At 43.3% G+C, this 24,724-nt stretch overlaps 1 protein-coding gene across 2 annotated transcripts in view; it reads left to right on the forward strand.

Annotated features, from left to right (window-relative positions):
* The first annotated feature begins 7,565 nt into the window (after positions 1–7,565).
* Positions 7,566–24,724, forward strand: part of Tox3 (TOX high mobility group box family member 3) — a 102,635-nt gene continuing 85,476 nt past the window's right edge. For both annotated transcript variants that reach the window (XM_047529601.1, XM_047529602.1), the window contains exon 1: positions 7,566–8,073. In XM_047529601.1, the coding sequence (XP_047385557.1) occupies positions 7,987–8,073 (87 nt within the window). In that variant the 5' untranslated portion in view covers positions 7,566–7,986. The remainder of the gene's footprint in view (positions 8,074–24,724) is intronic.

Consider the following 24,724-nt stretch of genomic DNA (forward strand, 5'->3'; position numbering starts at 1 on the left):
GCTCCAGCCACACCCCACCAGCCTACTGTCACAGTATGGTACAGTAGTCCTTTCAGATTGTTAACCCACAAATAGATTAATCCACTGATTAGGTTTCAGCTCTCATAATTTAATCATTTCACTTCTTAACAGTCCTGCAGTAATACAGGAGATTTTGGCGGACACCTAATATCCAAACTATAACACTTAGTTACATATATTTAGAAAGGCATGGTAAACAATTGTAGAACAATAAATGACATGGGTTTTGGTTCTGGATAAATGGGAGTATTTGCATTGAACATATAAAACTTATTAAAGTCCACAGTAGGAACTCACTTGGTGATGTTTGCAGATTAGAGAGCTCAGTCTTTCAGTAGAGCAACAGTCAACCTGTAGCTTTGGACTGCTGAATTGGTTTTTTTAGATTGTTAAATGCAAAAGCTTCCATCACCTTCTTTCCCTGGGCTTGAGAATTGGTCAGTTCTGCATAGGTTAACCAGAAATATGAATCTTCCATAATTTTGTTGTTTTCACTGCTGTATGTGAGACTAATGAGGTGTGTAGTGATCTCACCATATTTGTGACGATCGCCTCCCCAATAAGAGATAGGGGGAGGCAAATAATGAAGTACCCATCCTCCCCTGGGATGATCAGAAAGAAAAGAAAGGGCAAAGAAGGATGGTTTATCATCCTGGGGTGATTTTGCATGACCATCTGCATACTTTGCAAAATTGGCCTCATTTTACAATGAATGAACTATTCAAAGGAATGGTAGACTCTTTCTTTAAAAAATATTTATTTCCTCCTGGAAAGAAAGAAAACAGAGACATGGTAGCCCTGGGCAGATAAATCAACACACAAGGAATTGGGATTGAAAAAAAAATCAAATATAAATTTTAATTTAAGATCTAAAAGAATCCAGGACACTCAAGGAATTTGTTGCTGGTGAACAAGGGAGGCAACAAAAAGGAGGCACAGGAGGCAATCGGTAGTAACAGAGGCCAGTCTGAGGCTCAGCCACACGAGGTTTAAAGGTGTCAGTTTTCATTAGCCATTCTACTCCAAGATATTCAAACCAAGCAGCAGTTCTGAAATACCTTCAGAACTTCATTGTGAACTCCTTTCCTTCCTGTCCTGGGCTTCTGGGGTTTGTTGTGTAAGTGGAAGAAAGGAAAATGGAAGTGCTATTTCACTGCACAACTCTAGGGGGCAGCACCCTCACAGATCCATGCAATACAAGGAAGGTGTATTTTCCTAGCCCACCTAGCCTCAAAAGAGAGGAAAGACGGTGTTTTCTCTGAGCTGCTTGCAAAGGCCACCCTTCTATTTGATTTCTATTACATAGTCTTCATTATATATTATATGTGCTTCAATTCCCAGGGCCCTAGTTTGGAATTTTAAAATATTTCCTTTTTCTTCAACATGTTGTTGACACAGGACAGAATGAGTGGATAAAGCTAAATGATTTTACCTGCTCTCTTTGAAAAGAAAAGCTCTTGTGCTAACTAGCCTCATTTCTTTAAACATGCTTTTTCAAAAAATGTGCAAATCCTCTAATCTAACTTGTAAAACGTTTAATATTTTGGATATACGGTTTTAATGACTGTCCGAAAGTCACGACGGCTAGACAATGGGAACTGCTGGACTATTGTGCATTGGCTACAAAGCCATGAGGTGGCTCTTTCTCTCGGGTCAAGAGGTCAAGCTCCACAGCATTAATTTTGCTGAGTTTCTTTGTTATAAATAACAAACAAGGTCATTTATTTTCATTTTCTTGTTTCTAATTGCATGCATCGACTCCCGAGGATGAACTCCATAAACAGGTGGCTGGAATGCTGGGGAGAAAACTTGAAACTGTTCCAGAAAAAGAGGGCATGTCCCACTCTGGCGAAACAGTTTGATGAGGTAGAGATTTAGTCACTGCAGGATATGCACCTGCACTATTACTCGAAAAGCAAACACTCATCTGTTTGGCACGCACAGATCTATGTAAATTAGGGGAGATTATTTTGCTGCTAGTTCTTGGCTGTTCTGTGATCAAATGCAATTGTTTTCTCTTTCTTAAGAAACAGAATCTTTATTAGTCTCCGTTCTTTTCTCGGTTACTTTTTACAATTTTACTGTTAACAACTGCTGGGTTATTAAAAATAACATGCCATATAAATTAAGCCAAGGAAGAAACAGGATGCTTAGGAAAGAAAGGGTGTCATCCAGAGGGTTCAACTGTGAAAGATATTTATGTGCAATGCTATGTAGATCTGTCAGGGAAGGGTTTAATGAATATTCGCCCAAAGATTTCCTTTCTTTAAACTCCTATAGCTCTCCCTTAGTGAAAAATAAAATATGGACTGACCCCCACCCATTTGCTACGAAAGTACTGGATCTTCAGCTCCCATTGTTCAGTCAGTGGTCTTTGTGGGCTGCACTGCGGGGGCCCCTCCTGCTGTAAACCCTCTGGGCTTCCTGATTTTCACTCTGTATAAACCTCCTCCCCCTTCACTACCTTTGTCTCTTTGGGGGGAAAAAATCTTTTTCACTTGAGCAAAATAAAAACTACCCAGTATTTGTTTCTGGAGTGTAATTATAAACTTCATTGTACATTCTTCCTGGCTTTGATGCTTATCTTGAAGAGTTCAGTGAAAATAAATTGTTTTTATGAAAGCAGAGAAACCATTTGATAAACACACTGTCTCTGAAAATTGTTCCTGCAAAAGAGGTCATTCTTTCACTTTAAAAGAAATAGAATATATTTCAGAAAACAGGCAGGACAGCAGTTGAGGGTTTCTGCAAATACGGATTCTTTTTATTTTATTTTTTTTTAAGGTTGGGTGTAAATACACTGAAAATTGCACACCTCCTGATTGTGTTGAGTGTATTGGTTTCTAAAACAGCTTTATTAAAGAGTTACTCAGGTCACAAGGAAATACTTGCTGCATTTCACATTTCTGAGAATGAATTCTCAGCTTAGTACTCCTTTGCTACTAGGGTTTTGGGGTTACTGTTCCATAATTACTATATATCTGTCAGAACCTATGGGTGTATCTATTCTTAGTAAAAGTAGTTTTTCAGAGTTTTTCTTGTGCCTTCTGGCACTGAGACCAATCTGACAAAAACTGGGTATATATAGAGAGAGCAAAACTGAATCCATATTTACTTTCATGGAGGAGGAAAAGTTTGTTTATGTTCCCCCCATTTGCCTATGCTTCTGTATTTTTAAGCCAAAGTAAAAATATCAAAACTGCTTGTATTTCCAGATTAGAAAAAAAGTATGGATCCATTGAAAACAGAAACTAAAAATGACTATGTGGGCTTTTTTTTTTCTTTCTTTCTTTCTTTTTTTTTTTAACATGATAATTCCTGTATGGAACCCTTCAAATGATTAGTTTTAGATCCTCCACTGGAAACAGGTAATGAGGGCTCCAAGGTCATGATTCTTCCTCTATACCATGTATGTGTATGTTCACTATCGTGAAAGCCTTTGTAGGTCTTGATTTTATCTGCATGTCATTTACACTAGGAATGTGAACTGTTGATTTTCTGACATGAAACTCTTAAATTTCATGGGGATGAGTTTTACACACATATTAAGAATCCAGGCTGGATAGGAAAGCTATGCTTTATGACATGAAGCCAAATTCAGATATGAAACCAACTCTCAGACGTTTTACCAATATAATACATTAGCTGTTACTATGGGAATACATGAGGAGAAACTTGAGGAGCTCTGGCCTTGTTAATTTCCATTTGGAGCTGCTGTTAATTTGGCTACATTACATATTGCAAACAAGGATCATAATATTTGGATAGGACTTTTCATCACCCAAACTCAAGAGAATTAAACTATATATAATGTTTAATAGTATCCTCATCTCATCTGGGCAAGCAGAACCCAGAGGGGTTAAATTACTTTCACAGATTCTGAAAAGTGGGAGTCTCAGTACAATTTCTGGTTATAAAACTCAGCAGGTTTAGATTTAATGCAGTCCTCTTGGGAACCTTTTTGCTTAATTTGGAGGCAGGTAAAGTAGAGAAGTGAAGTTTTCAGAGTTCTGTCACGATGTAGTTTCCCTATTATGTTGAAGTGTGTATATCCACTGCCCCTCCCCCTGTTGTTTTAGGGATTCTTGGGTGACATCAACTATACAATTAGAAACATCAAGATAATAAGACTGTTTTGACCCAAAACATATAAAAACCCTAAAGGGGTTTTCTTATGTTCAGAAGTTGTATTTTGGCTGAACAAGGGTTTCTTCTGTCCTCTCTAATCAATAACTGTTAGCATTGTTCAACATAAATTCAAAGCATATTTAAGATACATTCTTGGAGAAGTTTCTTCAAATTCAAGGCTAACCTAGTATGAAGGAAACCTTTGTCTATGGTATTTCAGAAACAAGACTGCTCACAGACAGAAAAAGGTGACACCCTTCAGATGACAAATAGCATGACAGCTAGAATTGCCTTACGATTTTTTAGTGCATCATTCCAAAACTTTTAATGGAAGGGCTTCAAATCCCCTGGAACTCTTAAAATGAATTGGCATTTTGAATGCAATGGAGGGTTGAATCAGATCAGTTCTAAATGAAACAACAAATGATCTTAGTTTTAAAGTATTCGAAGGTTCTAGAATAGCAGGGCACAAAAGGTCCTACCCTTCTCCTCCCAAGGTAGATTGTTCTTAACCAAACCAAAGGTCCTGGATACCCTCTTCTCAAATCCTACCTTAACCAGATTCCCTGCAAATCATCTTCCACTATTAAAACATTTTTTCCCTCCCCTCTCTTTTCCTTCCTTTCTCCTTACCTTATTTCCTTCCCATTTCCTTCTGAACTGCCTTTGAATTACTTTTTAATTGCAAACACACCATGGATGGAGCACGGCTGATGTCCCTGGGATTCTGCAGTGATCTAGCAGTGTGCACTGCCTCCTCCCTCCTGCCTTCTCTGACACATTTCATGGAGGCCGAGAGTCTGGCCTCTTTCATGCTATGTGTGCATTTGTTTATCAGATTGCTTTTCTCAATAGCAATGACAGCTGTGGCATGACAAGATCTCCAGGTGACTGGCTGGGATGGGACAGGGCATGTGTGCATGTATACATGAGAAGGTGTGTGTGCAAGTGTGTAGTCCATAGTTCTCATTAAGGACTTTCATGCATCATGTTGTGATTCTCTTTCTCATTCACAAGTGCCTAAAATAGTGCCTGCCACATTTTAGGTACTCCGAAATTGCTTCTGAATACCTGGAGACTGGGTAAAATCAAGGGGCGGCCTTCCCAAACGACCACAGATTTTCTCATTCTAAATGGCTCCATATACACATCTTGAGCCTCATCATTTGATTTATTTTTCCCCTCTCTCTAATCCAAATCTATACTCATAACTTAGCCTAAATTGTAATAATAAAATGCAGACCAATGAGTACTGTCCTCCTCTTAAAGGTATTTGCATCCTAAAGGTAAAGGGACTCTAATAGAGACTTCTAGTAGAATAGGCAAGAGGTGTTCTGGGGTGTAACTGGGCATTCCTAAGTTCTGAGGGTCTCCTGGAGCCAGGTTCTCACTTCCCGTCTCTTCAGTGTTCAGGGCTGCACATCAGTCCACATTCAGTTCCTGCTCTGACAGCCAGTGGGGTTTCCACTTCGAAGAATATTTGTATGCCTGATCCCGGAGGTCTGATTACAACTTCAGGTTTACTCCGTCTGGAACTTTGATTATACTTTCCTTCATCCTCTGTAATCAAGCTCAGATTGCTCCAGATGAACGGCAGAATGAGCAGAAGGTGAGGCATGTACAAAGAAAAACTCAGCTTCCCAGCCTTTTGGCCTCCTTTTAAGAGCTATCTGGGGAGAAAAATTCTTTTCTGGCACCCCAGGTCAGCAGGCTGCTCCTCTCCTGTGGCCAGACTCTGCACTATACACCATTGTTAAATACTCCTAGTGAAACTTAAAAGATGCTCTCTTTCGCGACAACAGGTGGCCACTGCAACCTCCAGTTCTGATTGGTGGAAAGGCCACAGGCGCCTAGTGGCCCAGAGAAAGGGCCTCCACTTTTGCGTTTCAAGAACTTACTCAATGGGGTGTTGTCCTGATAATATCTCAGCGCACTGCCAATTTGTGCAACCCGCTGGGCCATTAGGGAGCGCCGCTGGGTTGTCAACGTTAAATGGAGACTCGGGAGAGGGGGATCGGAGTCAACCCAGGGACAATGTGAGCAGTTGTTCCTTTCCTGAATACACACGGCTTTCTCGCAGTCTCCCATCACTGGTTTCTGCTAAGAGAAGAGCAAATACACACACTTTCACCTAATTGAAGTTTATTTTCCCTGCTTGGTTCCAGAAAGATAATATTGAGTGAAGGTACACATACAGGTGTCAGAAGCCCGAGTGTCTACTTTGGAGAGCAGAAGAAATGAAAAGAAACTCTTGTAATGCTTGTCTGAAAAAGTTCAGGCCCGGGGCCAGTAAAGTGTGATCGTGGGACGACACCGTTAGCGAGTGTCAGACGAAATATTTTGAAATTTCTCTCCTTTTAAAGTAGCTCACAGATAGGTGAGCGGGGCACAGGGAGCAGATCCCACAGCCTCTCTAACGTTTTCTTCCGCCAAGGCTGAAGGCCAAACTCTCAAATTAACTCACAGCAATAAAGCCGAGGACGGAAAAAAAAAATGTAGCTTAAAGAAAGAGAAAGAAATAAAGAGGGGGTGGGTGAGTGCAGTATGGGGAAGTTAATCACCCAGAACCTTTTAGGAAAATAGGGACATTTTCTCTCAGAGAGCAGTGAATGATCCGCCTAGATCCAGTTACTCAAATGCCTTTCGAATACAAACAAGAGCAAAGAAAATAAGAAGAGAAGCGACAGGAGGCTTAACCCGGGAAGCTTCAAGTCTGCCTACCTGTGAAAGGTCAGGCCCAACACCCCTTCTGAAAAATACCACAGGTGTACATGGGGTCCCGGGTCCCGGCTACCGGGAGACACGCGTGCAGGTTGGCTGCTGGGATAGGTGTGCCCACGCAAGGGACATTCGGGACACAGGGCAGGGAGGGTGAAGGGACCGAGGGACAGGCCCCCACCGGGGAGGCAAGGGGGCCAGAGGAAAGCGATGGAAGGAGGGGCGGGCCGGGAGCGGACCGCGTGGGGATGCTGGGGCCGAGGCGCGCGGGGATCGGAAAGGCGGAGGGTGGGACGCCGGGGCCACGGGGCTGGCGGCGGCCGGGCCGACCGAAGCGGCCAAGGAGAGGAGGGGAGCAAGGAGCGCTTCGAGGCAGCGGGGACAAAGAGGACCGGAGAAGGAAGGGGGGCGAGGTGGGAAGAAGAGGGGCCCGGGAGAGGGGAGCCCGCGGCGCGGGCGACAGGGAAGGCGAGGGCTGCTCCAGGCGCGGGGTGAGCGGCGGGGCCCGCGCGGGGCAGGGGCCGGGAGGGGTCGCGCGCGCGGAGGCGGGCCGGGCCGGGGAGCGCACCGGCGGGGCGGGCGGCGCGCCAGCTGCCCGCGGTGGGAGGGGCGGAGCGGCGGCGGCGCGGGGAGGGGACCGGCGGCGGAGGCAGGAGGGGGAGAAGGAGGGGAGGGGCCGGGCCCCTTGTCTCCGCGGCTCCTCTCCTCAGTCCGCCCGGGGAGGAGGAGGAGGAGCGGGGCCAGCCGCCGCCGCCGCCGCCGTCCCAGCCTCGCCCAGCGCACCTGAACTCGCCGCGCCGCCCCGGGCCCCCGCGCTGTGCCCCGCGCCCCGGGCGCCCGGCCCGCGCGCAGGCTACCTCGGTGCCCCGGCGGGGCGCGTCCCCCGGGCCGCCTCCCGCTCTCCCGCGGCTCGCGTGGCCGCGCCTTTGTGTGCGGCGGCCGCGGCTCCCGGGCTCCTTGGGCTCCGGTCGCGACGCCCCTCCAGCCCCGAGTCCCGCGCGCCGACCCCGGGCGCCCCCAGTCGGGCGCCCCCGACGGTGGATCTAGCGGTTGCGAGGAGGCGGGCACCGTCCCTGGCGAGCCCCAGTCCCGGCCCTCGGCCCCGGGCCCGGCTCCGGCATGGATGTGAGGTTCTACCCCGCGGCGGCCGGGGACCCCGCCGGCCTGGACTTCGCGCAGTGCCTGGGGTACTACGGCTACAGCAAGGTGACCGGGCCGGGCCGGGCCAGGGGGTGGGGGGCGGGGGCCACCTCCCCATCCAGGGCGCGCCCCGCGCTCCTGCTCACCGCTTGCTGCACTTTTCTTTCCCCTCCTGTCTCCCGTAACCACTCCTTTCCCTTTGCGCCTTCGTCTCTGTCCAACTCTCCTCTTTCTGCCCCTTCCCACCCCCCTTTTTGTCTTTCTGCGGGCGCTCTGCTCTGCCCCTCCGCCTCTCCTCCCACCTCCCCCCCGACTCTCCATGCTGCCCCAAAGCGGAGCGAAGAGCAGCCGAGGACTGAAAGACGGGACTCGCGTGTGATTCTTTGTTGTTATTAGTAAACACGATCGGAACCCCCCTAACTGCGGGGGTGGGGGTGGGTTGGGCAACGCAGGGGTCCCTGATCTCGTGGTCCGATGGTCTTGCCCCTCTCGGCTCAGTCAGTCTTACCTCCCCCACCCGCTTGAGAGCTGGCCCCGGGGCCGGTTGGGGAACCGAAGAACAAACTTTTGAACGTGCTGCCTGGACCTAAGACGGGGTGTGGGCGAAGTGGTTGGGATCCCTGCAGGTGGGCTTTGCTACCTTTCCCGCTGGGGCGCTCTGGACCACCAAACGGACCTGCCCGCCCCTCCCGGGTCAGCGCAAGTGGCTTCTCATCTTTCATTTTTGGGGGCGGGGGTTAAGTTTTGCATTTCGGGGAGATCAGAGTTGCAGACCTCCACACCACGCCTTGGAGTCACCTCATCCTCCTGCACTTCCCCCTGCGCCAACTTGGAGAACCTAATGTTTCAGGTGGCCGAAGGTGGATCGCAGAAGGGCGGGCGGCGCAGCGAGTCGGTGCCGGGCTGTAGCCCGGGTGCCAGAGCCGCGCCTGCTCGGGCTCTCTGTCCTCTCTTAAGCCCCCAGGGCCAAGCTTTGGAGAAAACATCACCCCGAGGGCGACATTCAGAGAAAGAACCGTGCTCTGGATGGCCTGTGCCTTTTGAATGTGGTTTTCTTTCCCTTCCCCCTGCTCCTCCCTCCCCCTCCTTTTCTTTCAAATCGTAGTTTGTTTATGATTGCTTGGATAACAGAGGAGGAAATAAGGAGCCTGCTGAAAGAAAGGTGCTATACAAAACTAATGAATAAATAACAGGAAGAGGAGGAATTGCATCTAGAATGAGGGACAGTTTGCTGTGCCCCGTGGCTGATGGAAGCTCGTGTTCCTTCCTATTTGTTTGTACTTCCTTCCCAACTCCAGTGCTGAAGTTTGTAAAAGACCATTAGGATCGCTCTTGTTCGTCCCTGTGCCATCGTGGGCCAGCACTGCGTCTGGCACAGAGGGCCCTCCCTATAAATTTAGAACGAAGGGACTTTATCTAGTGTTTTTAACCCCTTGGTGGCGGCGTGTGTGTGTGTGTGTGTGTGTGTGTGTGTGTGTGTGTGTAGGGGGGCGCATTCATGCTCTCGGAATTCCAAGAGTAACACATTAAACACTGGAAAAGGAACAAGAAAAGACTGATGGCTGTAGCCAGAGTTAAGGATTGGTTTTTGTCCTCTGATTTTGGATTTACTCAGGTTATTAAATGCTTTAAAAAGTCCCCCATGTATGCTCAGTCAGGGACTTAGGCAGCCTAATTAAGTATGTAGTGTTTCTGAGAATCCACCTAATTGTTCCAGTGGGGTATTATTTATCTCCTTACAACTTAGCCTGTGTGTGCAAGCCTTGTATAAACTGGGCATGCTCTTATTTTGGGAAGCCATTACCTTGTCTAATGTTTCTACTTCTTTCTCTGATTTAAGATCAGCAACACTCGAATGACACCAAAATAGAAACCTATTGTACTAATCCAGTCACTGCAATGCGTGGCAAATCTCTGTTCACTAGGATCCCAAGGTACTTCAAGGGACCAGAGGAAATTGTGGGTGTTTTGTGTGTGTCTCTTTTTATTTTCTGAAAAAGACTATTTTGAGTCCATTTAAACTCGGAATACTTACTTCAGGGAGGGCATATAAAGCTCGGAAACAGACATTATGGGAATGCTTGTTCAACTTCAGGAGTGTGGATACAAGCTGGTTTGCTGTCATCTTAATCGAGCTATATTCCCGAAATAACCTGCTGTCTTAGTAATCAGCAATCTGATCATGTTAAGTGCTGTAGTACCCAACTTGTGAAAGTTAGGTACAGCACTTAATATTGGGAGGAATCGAATTGTACATATTCTAAGGGGCGTTTCCATTTGCTTACAGGTAAAAATATATTACAATCCTTGAAATAAAGCATTCCTTATGTTAAGCCACAATACTGTTTTCCTACTCTTTATTTCAGAAATAGAAACCCCAATTTTATTTACTGTAATTTTTTTCGAATGAGGAAGAGGAAATGTTAACTTTATATAAAACAGCAAGTGCTAATTAAAGGTTTATAGCATTTTCTTTCACAGCTAACTTATGTGTCTGAAGTGGTACTGCTTAGTGAGGTTTATACTGAAAATGTAAAACCTAGCACACAAAGACATGTGTTTATTTTATATGAAAATACCTGTAATTATTAATCTCTTAAGACAACTTTAAATGACTTGCATTATCTTTCTGGACGGGAAATGATGGATTTCACAAAAGTATGTTTTTGCCCTTTCTTGTTTTAACGACTGTCTGGGAAACTTTAGAAAGAACACAGAACTCTGGGCTCCAGGCGTAACAAGTGAAAAGTTAGCGCTTATCTTTAAATTTATTTACAAACCGTGAATAATAGGGTTCCATTCATTTCTCTCTTTAACAAATGACCAGAGTCCTTTGTATAAATTATATGTGAGTGTATTATCTTTACATTCTGAGTATATGGATCCTTTTTAAATGTCAGTGCTCATGAAAGTGTACTCTGTCTATGGAGAATGGATAAAAGAGTTTTGAGGGTTCAAAAGTCATTGCAAGTAGGAGAATAACTTCAAATAAAATATAGCCAGGATCATTAAAATCAGTTAATAATTCATGAACCAGCCACTGATGTAGAAACTTAAAGTCATCTCTATTTTCTAAGGGCTAATTTCCATTTTAATTTCAAGTGGAAAATCTACTATTTGAACATTTCTTTCTGTGGTGTGGCTAACAAATTAAACTAAAGTCTATATGTTAACAAAAGTCCTTATTATGTGATTCAAGTGCATTGGTGACCCATTGACAATGTATATGGAATTTCTTTCCCTGGGTCCAGTTAATTTTCTCACCAGTAAGAAAATCATATGTAAAGTATCAATTAGCATACAGTTGTCGTAAGTCTGCTACCCCAAAATGAGATTGTGTTTTGAATGCGGGTATAGATGAGGTAAAATTGTACTATACGTTAATAATGAACTTGGACTAAATTCTACTAGCTTTTTCTGCATATTTTTTGAGGTTTTCTTTTTTCCCTTCCAAATATGGCTGTTGTCTTCTTGTCTTTAATGATAATTAGTTCTATTTTGTTTTTATTCAGTCTAAATCTTCCCTTATACTTATTATATGTATTATTTATTGATCACTCTGATTAAATTAAGACATTCCAATGTTAGCACATTGACTCCACCTTATTGGGTCTCTACCTGGGTTAGTTTGAAGAGAAAGAGAAACTGAAAGATAATGTGTTATTTGTCTCTTTTCCTGGGGATCATGATTCAAATTGAGAATACTTTGAGGAATTCGATGGAACCTTAGACTGATATCTTAAACTAGCATGAGAATTAATTGCCTCATTTCTGGAGACGTTAAATTTTGAGAACAGATTGAGAGATTTCCATATCCTTCCATACAAGATATTGAAGCCATGTTATGGAAGAGAAATAAGGTTTCTCTAAAGATCTTAGACCAGGGATCTTACACTCAAATGTCTGTAAGGACATCCAGTTAACCTACATGAGGATAGAGTTTGTGGCCAAGTGGAGAACATGTCACACTTAAAGGGTGGCCTTGTCATTAGTAGATTGTTGCCATTTGGGCCCACTATTTCCAGATTTTCCAATTTTTCTTTTCAAGAGAATGGTAATCTGGATTTTTTAAATATGAACTTCCCAAATTTTAAATGTTGGCAGTATATAAACATATAATTAAAATCTTTACATGGGACCCTTAAAACATGCTTTTGTGCTACTTCTTTGCAACTTTTGTCTTAGACAAATTTATATGCAGATGAGGATTCAAAAATGTTTTTATAAGTCATTTGTGGTTTATGTTCAACTCTGTGGGCAGTTCTACATCCAACTCTGGACAGTTGAGTGAATGGAGTAGACCTGGGTAAAGAAATTTGTGATAGCTATAAAGAAGACTAGACTTATGGCAGATTGGTTGGTTTCAGGTTAATACTCAGGTACTTCTAGAAGTTTTGGAAGGAACTAACCACTATGGATCTGGGCTCACCTCCATATCAAACATGGAAATACACCTGTATCCTACTTTTAACATGATATGATACGACACCGTATCTAAGTTGATCAGCTGACTTATGTTTACAATTTGTAGACATTGATTTTGTATTTATTCATTTTCATATTGTAGTTCTTTTGGCGCTGCTTGCCTCATTCATTTTCTTCTTCATATTTGAAAATTTTTGTAGGCCTTTGAGAATCTTGCAGTCTGGTCCGTTGTGATTGATAGGTAAAATGGATCTGTTGCCATTAACTGGAGATCTACAAACCCCCAATTGGCCCCTCCAGGGAGTGGAATGTTGATGAAAACTCTGTGTGCACTAGAGACAAGCATATAGTTAGCAAAAAAAAAAAAAATTAATTTTAGTCACATTAGATGGAGGCAATGAGTGTATGTGGTCCCAGTGTTCAAAGTGTGTGTTGATATTTCAAGACTCAGCTCTTTCAGGCCACAATCTCAACTGGATGCTGGATCTGCTTGAGGACTTGTTGTGTTTAATTTTAAAGTATTTTTTAAAAGCCCAATTAGTTGTCTGTGTCTAAAAATCTTTGTGTATAAGTCTGGATTCCAGCTTTTTTTCCCAATTAATTGTAAATTTGGAAAAAGTGAACCTGCATCCCTGGGTGGCGACATCTGCTGGGAGTCCTTCAGATGGGCATGCAAACTGTGGTTCATCACAATCACTACTTCCTCTTCTCCTGCTCAGCCTCTGTGTTCCTCTCAGGTCCTGGGAACCTTTGCGTTTGAAAACTTTGATTAAGAAGAGATCAAATTAAGCAAACCAAAGGTGATGCTGAAACCTAGTGAAAGGAGGTTACTGTCACTGGAGAAATTACAGTCCAAGTGTGCTTTGTGGGTAGTAATATGTGATCATTTTATGGAGTTGTATCTCAAACTTCATCATCTACAAGAACCACCTGGAGAGCTTGTTATAATGCAGACTTTTGGACTTTACTCCTAGAGATTCCAATTCATGAGTCTGGGGTGGGGCTCCCAGGAGATGCTGCTGGTGTGGGACTGGAGACTATGTTCGGAGTAGTGTAGTGCACAGGGCCTTCTGTGGTAAGGCAGAGTTTGCTTTTTGTGTGTTTACAGGTTAGAATGCCTTGGGTTGCAGATAACAGAGAACCCAACAGAGTGATGTAAACTAAAGACATTGTTTACTTACAAAGTCTCCAGGTAGGCCATCTCAGGCTTTTTGAATGGTTCCATCATATAGATCCCTCTGATCTCTTTATTCTCCCAACCTTGGAGTTTGGGCACTTTCTGAAACCAGTTGCAAGTTGGCTACTAAGCTGGCATCACCTCCTAACCTGATAGCGCATGAAACAGGAACAGTGCAGTGGTGGTAGGGGCAGTGGTCGCCAAGAGCACATTTCCCTCCTGCATCTCTTATCAAGAAGCAACAGCTTTCCCATCAGACTCTCTCTTATTGATCAGAAGAGGGTCGTGTGACCACCCTAGGACACTCACATTGGTAAAGAAGAAGGAGATTGCTCTGATGGGTTTAGACCCATCCCATGTCATCCCCTGGGGTTGAGCCTTGCACATGAGCATAGTAAGTGTTATGCTCTGTTTGCAAGAAGAAGGCTGTTGAGAAGACAACCAGCAGTGCTCGCGGCTATGTGCATTTGAAGAATTGTTGATGGGCCAGTGGTTTGGGTACAAGTTGTACTTTGTAAAGATGGATCTGACCTTTTGACTGAATTGGTATAGAGCCCCACCAGAGCTAGGGAGACTACCTAGGAGGTCATTACCCCATTGAGTGAAGTATGAGAAGGATTTGAACAAGAAGGGGTGAATGTGGCTGCAAGGGAGAGGAAAGCACTCGATAAGACATCTCTGACTTGGGAAGGGAGAAAGGAGATGGAGATGATTAGGGTGTTTCAGCTCGGGTCCTAGATGAATGGTAAGACCTTGAGTGGAAACAGAGATTAGACAAGAGGCCGGTTTGGAAGGAGAGATAAAGCTGACTTTGGATATTTTGGTGGAATATTTCCAGAGAGACAGGTACTGGGTTAGTTTCAAGAGAGAGGTCAGGGAGGAGGAATCATAGTTGGTCTTCCTGTATGCAGTAATGTGATGGAAATGGACTTTTGTCCTTTCAGAGTAAGGAAATGAGTTCAAGGAACATCCTTGGTCTTGAGGGTTGGTAGGCGATGCTAAATCAACTCCCCAGTTAGTGAAGTGATAATTTAGGAGGTAATATTACATATGGAACTCAGATTATTTGGAAATTCTACTGCACTGTTAAAACAGTGGTATAAAAAAGAAGTGTACCTGTATATGTTTGTTTACATTTGATACCAGCTTATTCTCTTAATAGTTATTTGGAAGAAACATTCCTTTTTGCTGTGCTGGGAATTGAACCCAGGACGTTTTGCACTAGGCAGGTTATCTACCACTGAGCTACATCCCCAGCCCAGGAAACATTATTAAATGGTAATAACTAAATGGGAATGATGCAGAATTTGCAATAACAATTAAAAACCGTGTTAGCCACTTATGAATGAGAATATTTAATTTTTTTGTTCTTTATGTTAGAGGTGAATTTTAAATTGGATTTTGTGAGATGTTATTTATGTCAAAATATCTTAGAGAATCTGTTTCAAGTGTGGCTAATAAGGAGGGATAGGATTTTTGCTAAGTATGCTTGCAAATTTAAATATGTTTTGAATGTAGATTCAGGTCACTTAAAACCCTGTTCCAAATACAGAAGTAGAGGCTTTTTGTCAAGGTCTGTATGAGCTTCTGACAGGTTTTATCTCCTCCTCTTGAGGTAGATCATTTCATTTTCTTTGTTTCCTGGGTTTGTGTCCTTAATCTTCCCCAGGATGCCATGTTCTCTTAAATATGTTCCATGCTTTTGGGAAGCATATCAGCCCCTGGAAAATGTTCCTTCTTGTATGAGTAGCGTTCTATTTTTAATCTTAATTTTGCTTTGTTTATAAAAGAATAATTTGGGTGTCTTGATAATCCATAAGTCAAATAAATTGGCCATTATCAAAAGGCATTTGGATTTTACCCTAAACACATCTTTGAGTAATATAGACTCCTTCTTTTGGAGGTGTGGATTTTGAGCTTGGCCCTTCTATTCCAAATGTGGCAAGTTTTATGTGGCCTTATCTACAGTGACCAAATTGCTTATGTGGAAGGATTATGTTAAAGATAATGATGAGGGGAGTGAATTTTTAAATTTGTTTAAAATTGATGTAGTATAAGTTATGGTACCATACTGTGAGGTTTTCCAGCAGTTTCTACAGTTGATTTGTAATGAGCAAGGGATTTACTGTGGAATAATAAAAGTTCTACAGTTTCTTTAAAAAAAATCTCCTAGGTATAGGAAATGGAAATCCAAATTGCCAACCTGACTTGAAAACTTTAGGGAAATATGTTTGCTTGGTTGGAAATTGATTTTCTTGATAAAAGGATGAGTTAAATCTAGGAATATTTGAATAGTTAAAAAATATGGTAGATTTGTTTTAGAGTTCCTTAATGTCTATCTCTTCAGCATTTACTAATTGGCTTATTTAAAAAAATTATAGTGAGAGAGCTTAATGGAGAAGTGGTTAAAATAGTTGGATAGTTAAAATTGCTTTTGGTTGCAAATGAGAAAATGTCACCCAACTGAATTAAATACAACAGGGATTACAAGTTTTGTTTCAGGCATAGCGAGATCCAGGGTCTCAGAGGATGTTGTAAGACTTTCTGTATCACCTCTGCTTACATCTCTTCGGCTTCTTTGTCAGCAAGACTGACCTCAGGTGGTGGGAAGATGTCCAGCAGCTGCTCCAGGTCACATTCACACAGCTCAGCTCCCCAGGGGGAGAACTTCTTTCTTGCTTGTTTCAACTTCTCTACATCAAGTTCCATTGGATAGACTTGGTCCCATGTCCAGGCCCCTCAGTCCTGTGGGCATCTCAGGAGGGGAGTTGATACTGTCATTCTCTAGGAAACCATGTGGGCTGCTCTAGGAAACAAAGTTGGTACTGCCTTCAGTCACAAAAGTAGGTACTGGGTAGGGAAAAATGTCCATTTAAAACTGTTCTTTCCACTGAAGCTTGATGATTTTTTTTTTTTTTTTTTTTTTTTTTTTGGTACTGAGAACTGAACCCACGGATGATTTACCACTGAGCTACATCCTCAGTTCTTGTTATTTATTTATTTATTTTATCTCAAGACAGGGTCTCACTAAGAGTTTCACTAAGTTGCTGAGGCTGGTATTGAACTTGTGATCTTCCTGCCTCACCCTCCCAAGTCGTTGGGATTATAGGTTTGCAGCACCACACCTGAATGAAATTTGATGATTTTGAAGATATCTGAGGATTTGCACTATGCATAATTATTCTTATTCTTTATGGAAACCAGAAGTAGCTTGTGCTTATTTAATGCAGATATTTTATTATGATAGGAATGAGCTTCTTGTTGAGGCTGAGATTAGATGTGGTCTACCTTCAAGAGACCTCTACCTTGACTGGGGAGCAGATATGTATGCATGTGTGCATGTGTGTGTAAATATGTGTATATAAGAGAGGTGTTTTAGCCTGAATCTGATGATGGTGGAAGTAAAAGTTTCCCATGAGCAGATGGGATGAGGAAGAAGATCATGGAGGGATGTGCTGTCAGGAACAAGAGCTCTTGGGGACTGTCAGGCTTGGACAAATAGGAAATATAAGGATATTTAGAGGAGAGAGTGAGAGGGAATTCTAGACAGGATTTGCTGTGAGCATAACATCTGAATAGAAGTTCATTTAGAGTCCTCAGCAGGGTGGTCTATGGAATAATCTGTGGAGGTGAATTTTTGTGTTCCCATGGTGAGAGGTATGGTTGGTGAGATCAAATTGTGTAGGCACTAGAATGTTTGACCAAAGAGCCAAGATTTTTCTTAGTAGGTACTATAGTAAAGTCTGTGTGTGTTATAGTGTTTCAGTACCTTTATGTGTGTGTGTGTGTGTGTGTGTGTGTGTCTGTGTGTTTGTAGGTAGGCAGGTAGAGGATGGCATTTTGAAGGGGGAGCTTATGAGAAGATATTTTCAAAACTATTTGAAAATATTTGAGGGAGAGATGAGGGGGAAGGGATGGGTACTGAATAATGGATTGGATGGTCGCCTGATGTGGGAATGAAGACTGTAGGTGAAGGGAGTTAGCCTTTGATTGTAGGCTGGAAACCACTTCTTGGAGATAATAGGGAGGAAAGATTGCTGAAGATTTATGTATATATATGTGAAGTATGTATATCCTGTACTATTATATAGAAAAGATGTAAGGGAAGGAGTGAGAGGGAGGGAAGGAGAGAGGAATGCATGGGTGTGGACCTTGATTGACAGGTTCAAGGTCTATGCCCGCCTTGCTGTCTTCCGTCTCATTTCTTAAGGCCTCCCCCCGTTCTTGCTCTGTGTATCTTGACCACTCCAGCCATTATCCCATCCTTGTGCACTTGCTGTCACCCTGTCTGAAACCTTTTCTCCAGAGATCTTCACTTGGCTGCTGTTTCCTCAGCAGTAAGGTCTCAGCCTAAATATCTCCTTCAGGTTTGGCCTCACTATTTAAAAATATCTCAATCTCTAAAATATCCTTTTCCCCTGCCTCCAGTTACCACTTCCCTACCCCCATTTCTTATTCATGGCATGTGTCCCCAATTCAGGGTTTCATTTGTTCCACCACAGGCTGCTGCGCCATCTCTTTGCACTGGAGTATATTGATGAGGGTGAGGTCTAGGCCTACTTTGAGGACCAAGGGACAGATATCCGGGGCGGTGCTTGGTACACAGAAGAAAACGTGATGAAGAGTGAAAAAGAGATGAATAAAAACATCATAGAGGGGCTGGGGATATAGCTCAGTTGGTAGAGGCTGGGTTTGATCCCCAGCACCAAAAAAAAAAAAAAAAAAAAAAAAAAAAATCATAGAGCAGAAGATCTGATCTTAAGTTAATCTTTGCATAAACTGGTTGGATCCAACCATGTGTCAGAAATTTCAAGGCAATGTAGGGGAAAGGAGCTGTGAAAAGTCACTTGTCCTGTTTTTAAGGATCCCTTTTCAAGGCTTTTAAGGTAGACTTTTATTTTGGATTTTTGTATCAGTATTTCATGTGTTGGTAGCCCCCGAATAGAGTAACGGGTGTGAAGTTGGCGTCAGGGTGGCTCTTGCCTAAGAAGGAGTGAGAGAGGAACACAAGTAGAGACAAACAAGTAAAGAAGTTTTCAGAGTGACTGAGTTTGATCCAAGAAAGGGAGAAAAAAGCAAACTTTTGAATAGCAATGCCTAAATGATGTAGATGTTTGTTTCTCTTTTCCTTAGCCAAGTCTAGAGGGAAGTGATCCAGGGCTGCTATAGGGTTTCCGAGAGATTGGGGAGTCATGGTGCCTGTAACTATCCTGTGGCTTTTGTCCTTATGGTTCAGGACTGAGCTCCAGTTGTCTGTGGTCCATCCAGCAAGAAGGAGGGAGGTGTCTAAGGTAAAGGGAAGGTTCTTGAAGGTGCCACATGACACTTTGTTAATATCTCACTGGTCAGACTGAGTCACAGAGCTGCACCTGTGACTCCTAGGCTCGAAGGAAATGAATTCTGTGGTGCCCCTGGCCACGTGCCCAGTTACAGACGCCATTACTGTGGAGGGAGTGAGCCATAGGAATGGACAACTGATAGTCTAGTGGGGGTGGGGAGTGATAGGTGAGGTCCAAGAAACCCTTCCTGGGTATCTCCAAGTTTCTGATTTTTGTATACAAATCACAGTGGTCTATTTTTTTCTGTAAAGTTTTTTTTTTTTTTTTTGGCAGTGCTGGGGATCGAACCCAGGGCTTTGGGCTTGCAAGGCAAACACTCTACCGACTGAGCTATCTCCCCAGCCCTCTGTAAAGTTTTAATGTTTTTTTTCTTTCGTTTGCTTCTTGGAAGATCTTCCTTTGTTGAGAAAGATGCACTGTAATAAGTTTGATATCTTTTTAGTCCTTTCTTCAGTTTTGGGATTTTATTTTGGGTAGGCTTAAAATACCCAGGATTTATGTTCTTTGTAGAAACTGCAAATCATTATGCCCTAATTTTAATTGAATACCTATATTTTAGGCCCACATTTCTCTTTTCAAAACTCATCTTGAATTTTTATAGCGTTTTTTTCCTCAAGTCTTAACTATTGGTGACAAAGTTTCAGCAATGTTTCTTTAGATATTTTGAAAATTTTTGATCAAACCCAATTTACCCCTGAAGCCTCATGTCCACTGTCCACTGAGAATCTTCTTCACTAGGAACCTTGGGTCCTTTATGTCCCTTTGCCTCACATAGTCCACTGGCCCCTTTGGTTAGCCCTTGATTCTTTATGGAACCTTGACCATGAGAACATGCTGGCTGCTCTGGCCCCTACCCAACCTCCTCTCTCTCCTTTCCTCTTGCTGTGTATTTCGTATCCTTCAGTTCTCCACTTAAGGGCAGCTGAACTTGGTGCTGTCTGCCCTGGGCCCTGGCTGCATAGTCCTGTGTTCATCCATTTATTCTCCTGGGCATCCTCCACAATGACTCCTTCAAGTTTTTGCCACTTTCTTCACATCTCAGGCCAACCAGCCCTCCCCTTGTTCCTCATGGACTTCTGGAGGAATTTGATATTATCTGCCATGAATCTCAGTCATCCTTCTCACTTGTCTAGGTCTCTGTTCCAGACCAGACGGAGAACAGCTCTACTCTTCGGAATAAATCCTTCCAACAATATTGTGTATCCCTTCCTGACTCTTGGATGTTCTTGGTTCTGCAGACAGTACCCACCTTCCCAGGCTTGTGCCTTTCTGCTTTCAAATGTTCCTGTTCCTTAGCTGGTGCAGTGGTGCCTACCTGTAATCCCAGCAACTTGGGAGGCTGAGGCAGGAGGATTCCGGTTTGGAGGTCAGCCTCAGCAACTTAGTGACACCCTATCTCAAATTAACAAGGGCTGGGGATGTAACTCAGTGGTAAAGCGCCCCTGGGTTCAACCCCCAGTATCAAAAAAAAAAAAAAAAAAAAAAAAAAAAAAAAAAAAAAAAGAAAAGAAAGAAAAGAAAAAAATAAAAATTCCTGTTCCTGCTGTTCTGATGTCTTCTGATCTCCACTGTAGAGTTAAAGTGCTACCTCTCTTGTCCCATTTGCTTCATTTCATTTCATCCACATAAAATGCTTCCTATGTTCATTTATTTCAGTTTTTCCCTTAAATTAATGTAAAATTAAGACTACCACAAATGGAAAATCCCATGGCTTTCCACATACAGGGGAAAAAAAAAATCCTAAAGGTAAACCCAGGGGAGTAAACAGTGTTTTTGAAATCTCACTGGAGACCTTGCTTGCCTGAGGCTCTGTTCTGTGTTTGTTGAAAGGGAAGATTTGCAAGTGTCAGGGAGGCGTTGAAGATGTGTTAGCACCAAACTGAGACGTGGTCTTTGATTTTATCTGTCTTGGAAAGGAATTCAGAGCAGAATGGCTTTCCCCAGATGTCATGAAAGGTGCTTCTCTTCCTGTACCTTCTAGAGCAGAGTGTTTCTCAAACTTGGGTGTGCTTACCAACCTCCGGGGGACATGGTGACATGCACATAGGTCTGGGGTGAGCCCAAGAGCTGGGATTGCTGACAGGTCCCCAGGGAGCTCATGTGGCCACCTCTCTAGCTATAGAGTCCTAGAGAAAGGACCATCTACCCTGACACTTGCCCAGCTGTGGACACCTCTTTAACATGGTCTCTTTGAACAGTTTTTCAGACAAGTCCTGTGTCTTTCCCACCCTGACCACCTTTACATCCTGTAGACCACTTCTCTTCCCCTAGTGTGGCTGGAACTGTCTCTGAGCTCCTCAGATGAGCTGTCCTTGTCACATTAAACTTCATTCACTCATGCACGAGTGTGGAGTGCCTGTTGTAGGACAGGTACCGCTTTAAACCCTGGGGTCATCTCTTTTCTGACGACTCTGTAATTTCCTACCCCTACCCGGGTCCCTCTGTGTCCCCCTGTGTCTATGGTCTTGGTTCCCTAATTTAGTCCATCTGGATGCTTCTGGTTGCTTTTGCTGTGCCATCTTCTCTGCTGCTTTCCCTCCTCTTCCCAGGGACTGGAAGTCTCCTTCTAGAGCTTGACGTCTTGCTCTTTTGACCTCTGCTTCCTGCTCTCTCCTTTTTTCCTTTTTTATTTGTTCTGTGCCATTAGCTGTTCCCTTTCTGGAGTTTGTATTAGTTGTCTATGACTGTGTAATAAATCACCTCTAAATTTTGTGACTTAAAACGTTTTGCTTGTAATCGTGCAAGCCAGCAGTTTAGGCTGGATGCAGTGGGGCAGTTATTCTCCTCTGGATTCTCTGAGGTGTGTGCAGTCAGCTACTGGGTGGCCAGGAGGGTGGAGGCTGCTGGCCAGCAGGGGCCCCGTTTCTCTGGCCTGTGGTTCCTCACCTCCTGCCCGCCATCCTGGGCTTGCTCTGGGAAGGTGCAGAGATATCAGGGTCCTGGAGCTCAGACCCAGAAATGTCACCCTTTTCCTTCTACCACAGTCTCTTGGTCAAAGCAAGCCCCCAGGCCAGCCCAGATTCAAGGGGAGAGGAAACTCTATTTTCTGATGGAAGGACAAGCCAAGTTACCTTGCAAAGGGGCTTGGCTACAGAAAGGCAGAAGAATGGTGGCCCTTTCTCAATTTTGATGGAAAAAACGGTCATCTCTCACCTTTCTAGTCTCCCGCACGGCACCTCCGTAGGCCGTCGCCACTGCTGGGATTGTCATCAGTTCACATCTAGCATGAGCCATATGTCACGACATGTCACTCCCACCCCAAACTCCCCTTCAGGTTTACAGATGCCACCACCAATTTACAGGTGCAAACTCTCAAAATTAAATTTGCTTTTATTTATTTATTTATTTTGCGGTGCTGAGGATCGAACCCAGGGCCTCGTGCTTGTGAGGCAAGCACTCTACCACCTGAGCTATCTCCCCAGTCCAGCGTTGCTTTCTTGGCTTCTTTTGGTTCCTTGGTGAGTCTTCATGTCTCCTTCCTTTTTCCTTCAAGGGATCTTGTTCTCTCTGCCTCCTTTTTGCTGTCAGGAGTCTAGTCCACACAAGTGTGGAGTGCCTTTTGTAAGCCAGGTACTGCTTTAAACCCTGGGGTCATCTTTTTCCTCGTCTCCTTTCCCTACTCTAAATTTTTCTCACCTCCAGTTGCATCCAGGTTCCACTTTTGGTGTGATTCCGAGGACGTCATTCTAAGCGGGCATTCTCCTCCTAAAATCACCTCCGAGGCTTGTCGTTGTTTATCGCGGAGCTTTCTCAGCTGCCACCTTCGTTTTGTTTATTTACAATTTTTTTTATATTGATCCACTTTCAAATTTGACATTCCTATTGCATAGGGCAGCCCGGTATTGCTTTAGTGTACAAAAATCACCCATAAAATAAATGCACGATTATTAATTTTTTAAAAGGCGTATTTGTATACCACTTAAATTAATCTAGTATACATAATAGATACCGGGAGCAGTGGCCTCCTGGGTAAATTGCTGTATCTTCAACTTGACGTTGAAGACCCTTCATATCTGGTGTCAAACTTGCCACATTAAGGAAAAGCAAAATTCCTTAGTGAACAGTTGGTGAATTTTCTTAAATGCTTGAGTTCTGCTCGGTGTCACAAACTAGGATTTGCTTAAGAATCTTCTAGATCTCTTCCATCCATTGTACTCTTCTTGTCTTCTGCGCTCGCTCTCCTACCTTTATTTTTTGTACCTGTTCTTAGACATACTATTTGTTTTTGAAAATATTAATTTCAAATAGTTATTTTTCTTCTGCTTCCAAGGTTCATTATTCACAATAAATAACTTTTCTTGGTGGCATAATATCCTTGCTCTGTGTACATTAGTTTTTTTTTTTTTTTTTTTTTTCCATTACTGGAGATTGAACCCAAGGGTACTCTACCACTGAACTACATCTCCAATCTGTTTTATTTTTTATTTTCAGACAGGGTCTCCCACAGTTGATGATGAGGCTGACCTGGAACTTGTGATCCTCCTGCCTCAGTCCCCCGAGTTGCTGGGATTCCAGGCGTGCACCAGCCACTGTGCTGGGCTGCATTACTGATTTTTAAAACATTTTTTCCAATCCTGGTTTTGGCTTAACAGGTTTCTAATTGTCAGTGGAGTAAAATCGTTTGCTAGGTATTCCTTTTTTTATGGCTTGTCTTAGTCTTACAGTCCTAGAAAACATTGTAGTTAGGACTATACAGCTTTGATCATCTGAGATTCTCTTTATAGTTCAGACACTTTGAAAATGCATCAAGTGCAATGAAGCAAGTGCAAGATTGCAGGTGGAAGGTAGCCTTTCCCTTCTTCTGTGTTTCTTAAGCCTGCATGCGTGTGAGGGTGGAATTTGTGAACGACCAAGGTAGAAACCAAGTAAAGGGACACCAAGTCAAGTTGAAGGAATTCTACTGGGCTTAAAAACTAAGGATAGTGATAACAGAAGACCAGGAGAGAATGATGGATGGGAGGGATGGGAAGAATCTTATATAAGGATGAAGGACAAAACCCAGCATCTAGTAATAGAGAGGCAAGATAGAAGGGTCTAATTTTAAAACCCAGGCCAATTTAAACTTAATGGATCCATCTGACAACAGATAACACCTCATTGTTTGATTGTGGTCACTAACCAAAATGTACCATTGTGGCACAACCCTTACCTTAGCATTCAACTTTCTGGCAAATTTATTTGCGGATGATAAATTTTGCCATCATGCATAAATTGTTGACACAGAATTTTTGTCCTTCGGTTTCTTATCAGAAATAATGGAAATAATGATCTTGAAGTTTCTGCTGCCCAGCTTGCCTTTAAAAAATCTGTTGTAAGAAAGAATGTATTTCTGGTGAACGGCCTGAAGAAAATGCACCCATTCAGCCAGATAACCTAATTTAATGAGAAGGTGCTGCCAGACTGAGAGCCGAATGCTCCTGGTGACATCTTGTCCACCCTGCTCCACGTTCGCTTTTGCAGGATCTCTTTCCTTTACTGAATTGCACACCCATCAGGACTCACTTGGCATCTGGGGGAATCATGAGTCGTAGTTTCATGAACAACCTTTTGTTTGTTTGTTCTGCTTAGAATGTAGCCCATCTCATCTCAAAGTGTCCTTTTTTAGGATGATTTTCCCGAGAATCTTCTTAGAAGACTAACAGGAAGATCTGAAAAGAATCCACTTAGTCTTATCTTGTGGGTATTATTAGACTTGTCATTCTCATTTCTTCCTTGCATTGGCTGCCAAGAAATTGAATTCAAACATGAAACCCATTTAGTAGCTGTCCAGGATGGT

The sequence above is a fragment of the Sciurus carolinensis genome, chromosome 16 (genome assembly GCF_902686445.1).
Source record: "Sciurus carolinensis chromosome 16, mSciCar1.2, whole genome shotgun sequence".
Taxonomy (NCBI): Eukaryota; Metazoa; Chordata; class Mammalia; order Rodentia; family Sciuridae; genus Sciurus; species Sciurus carolinensis.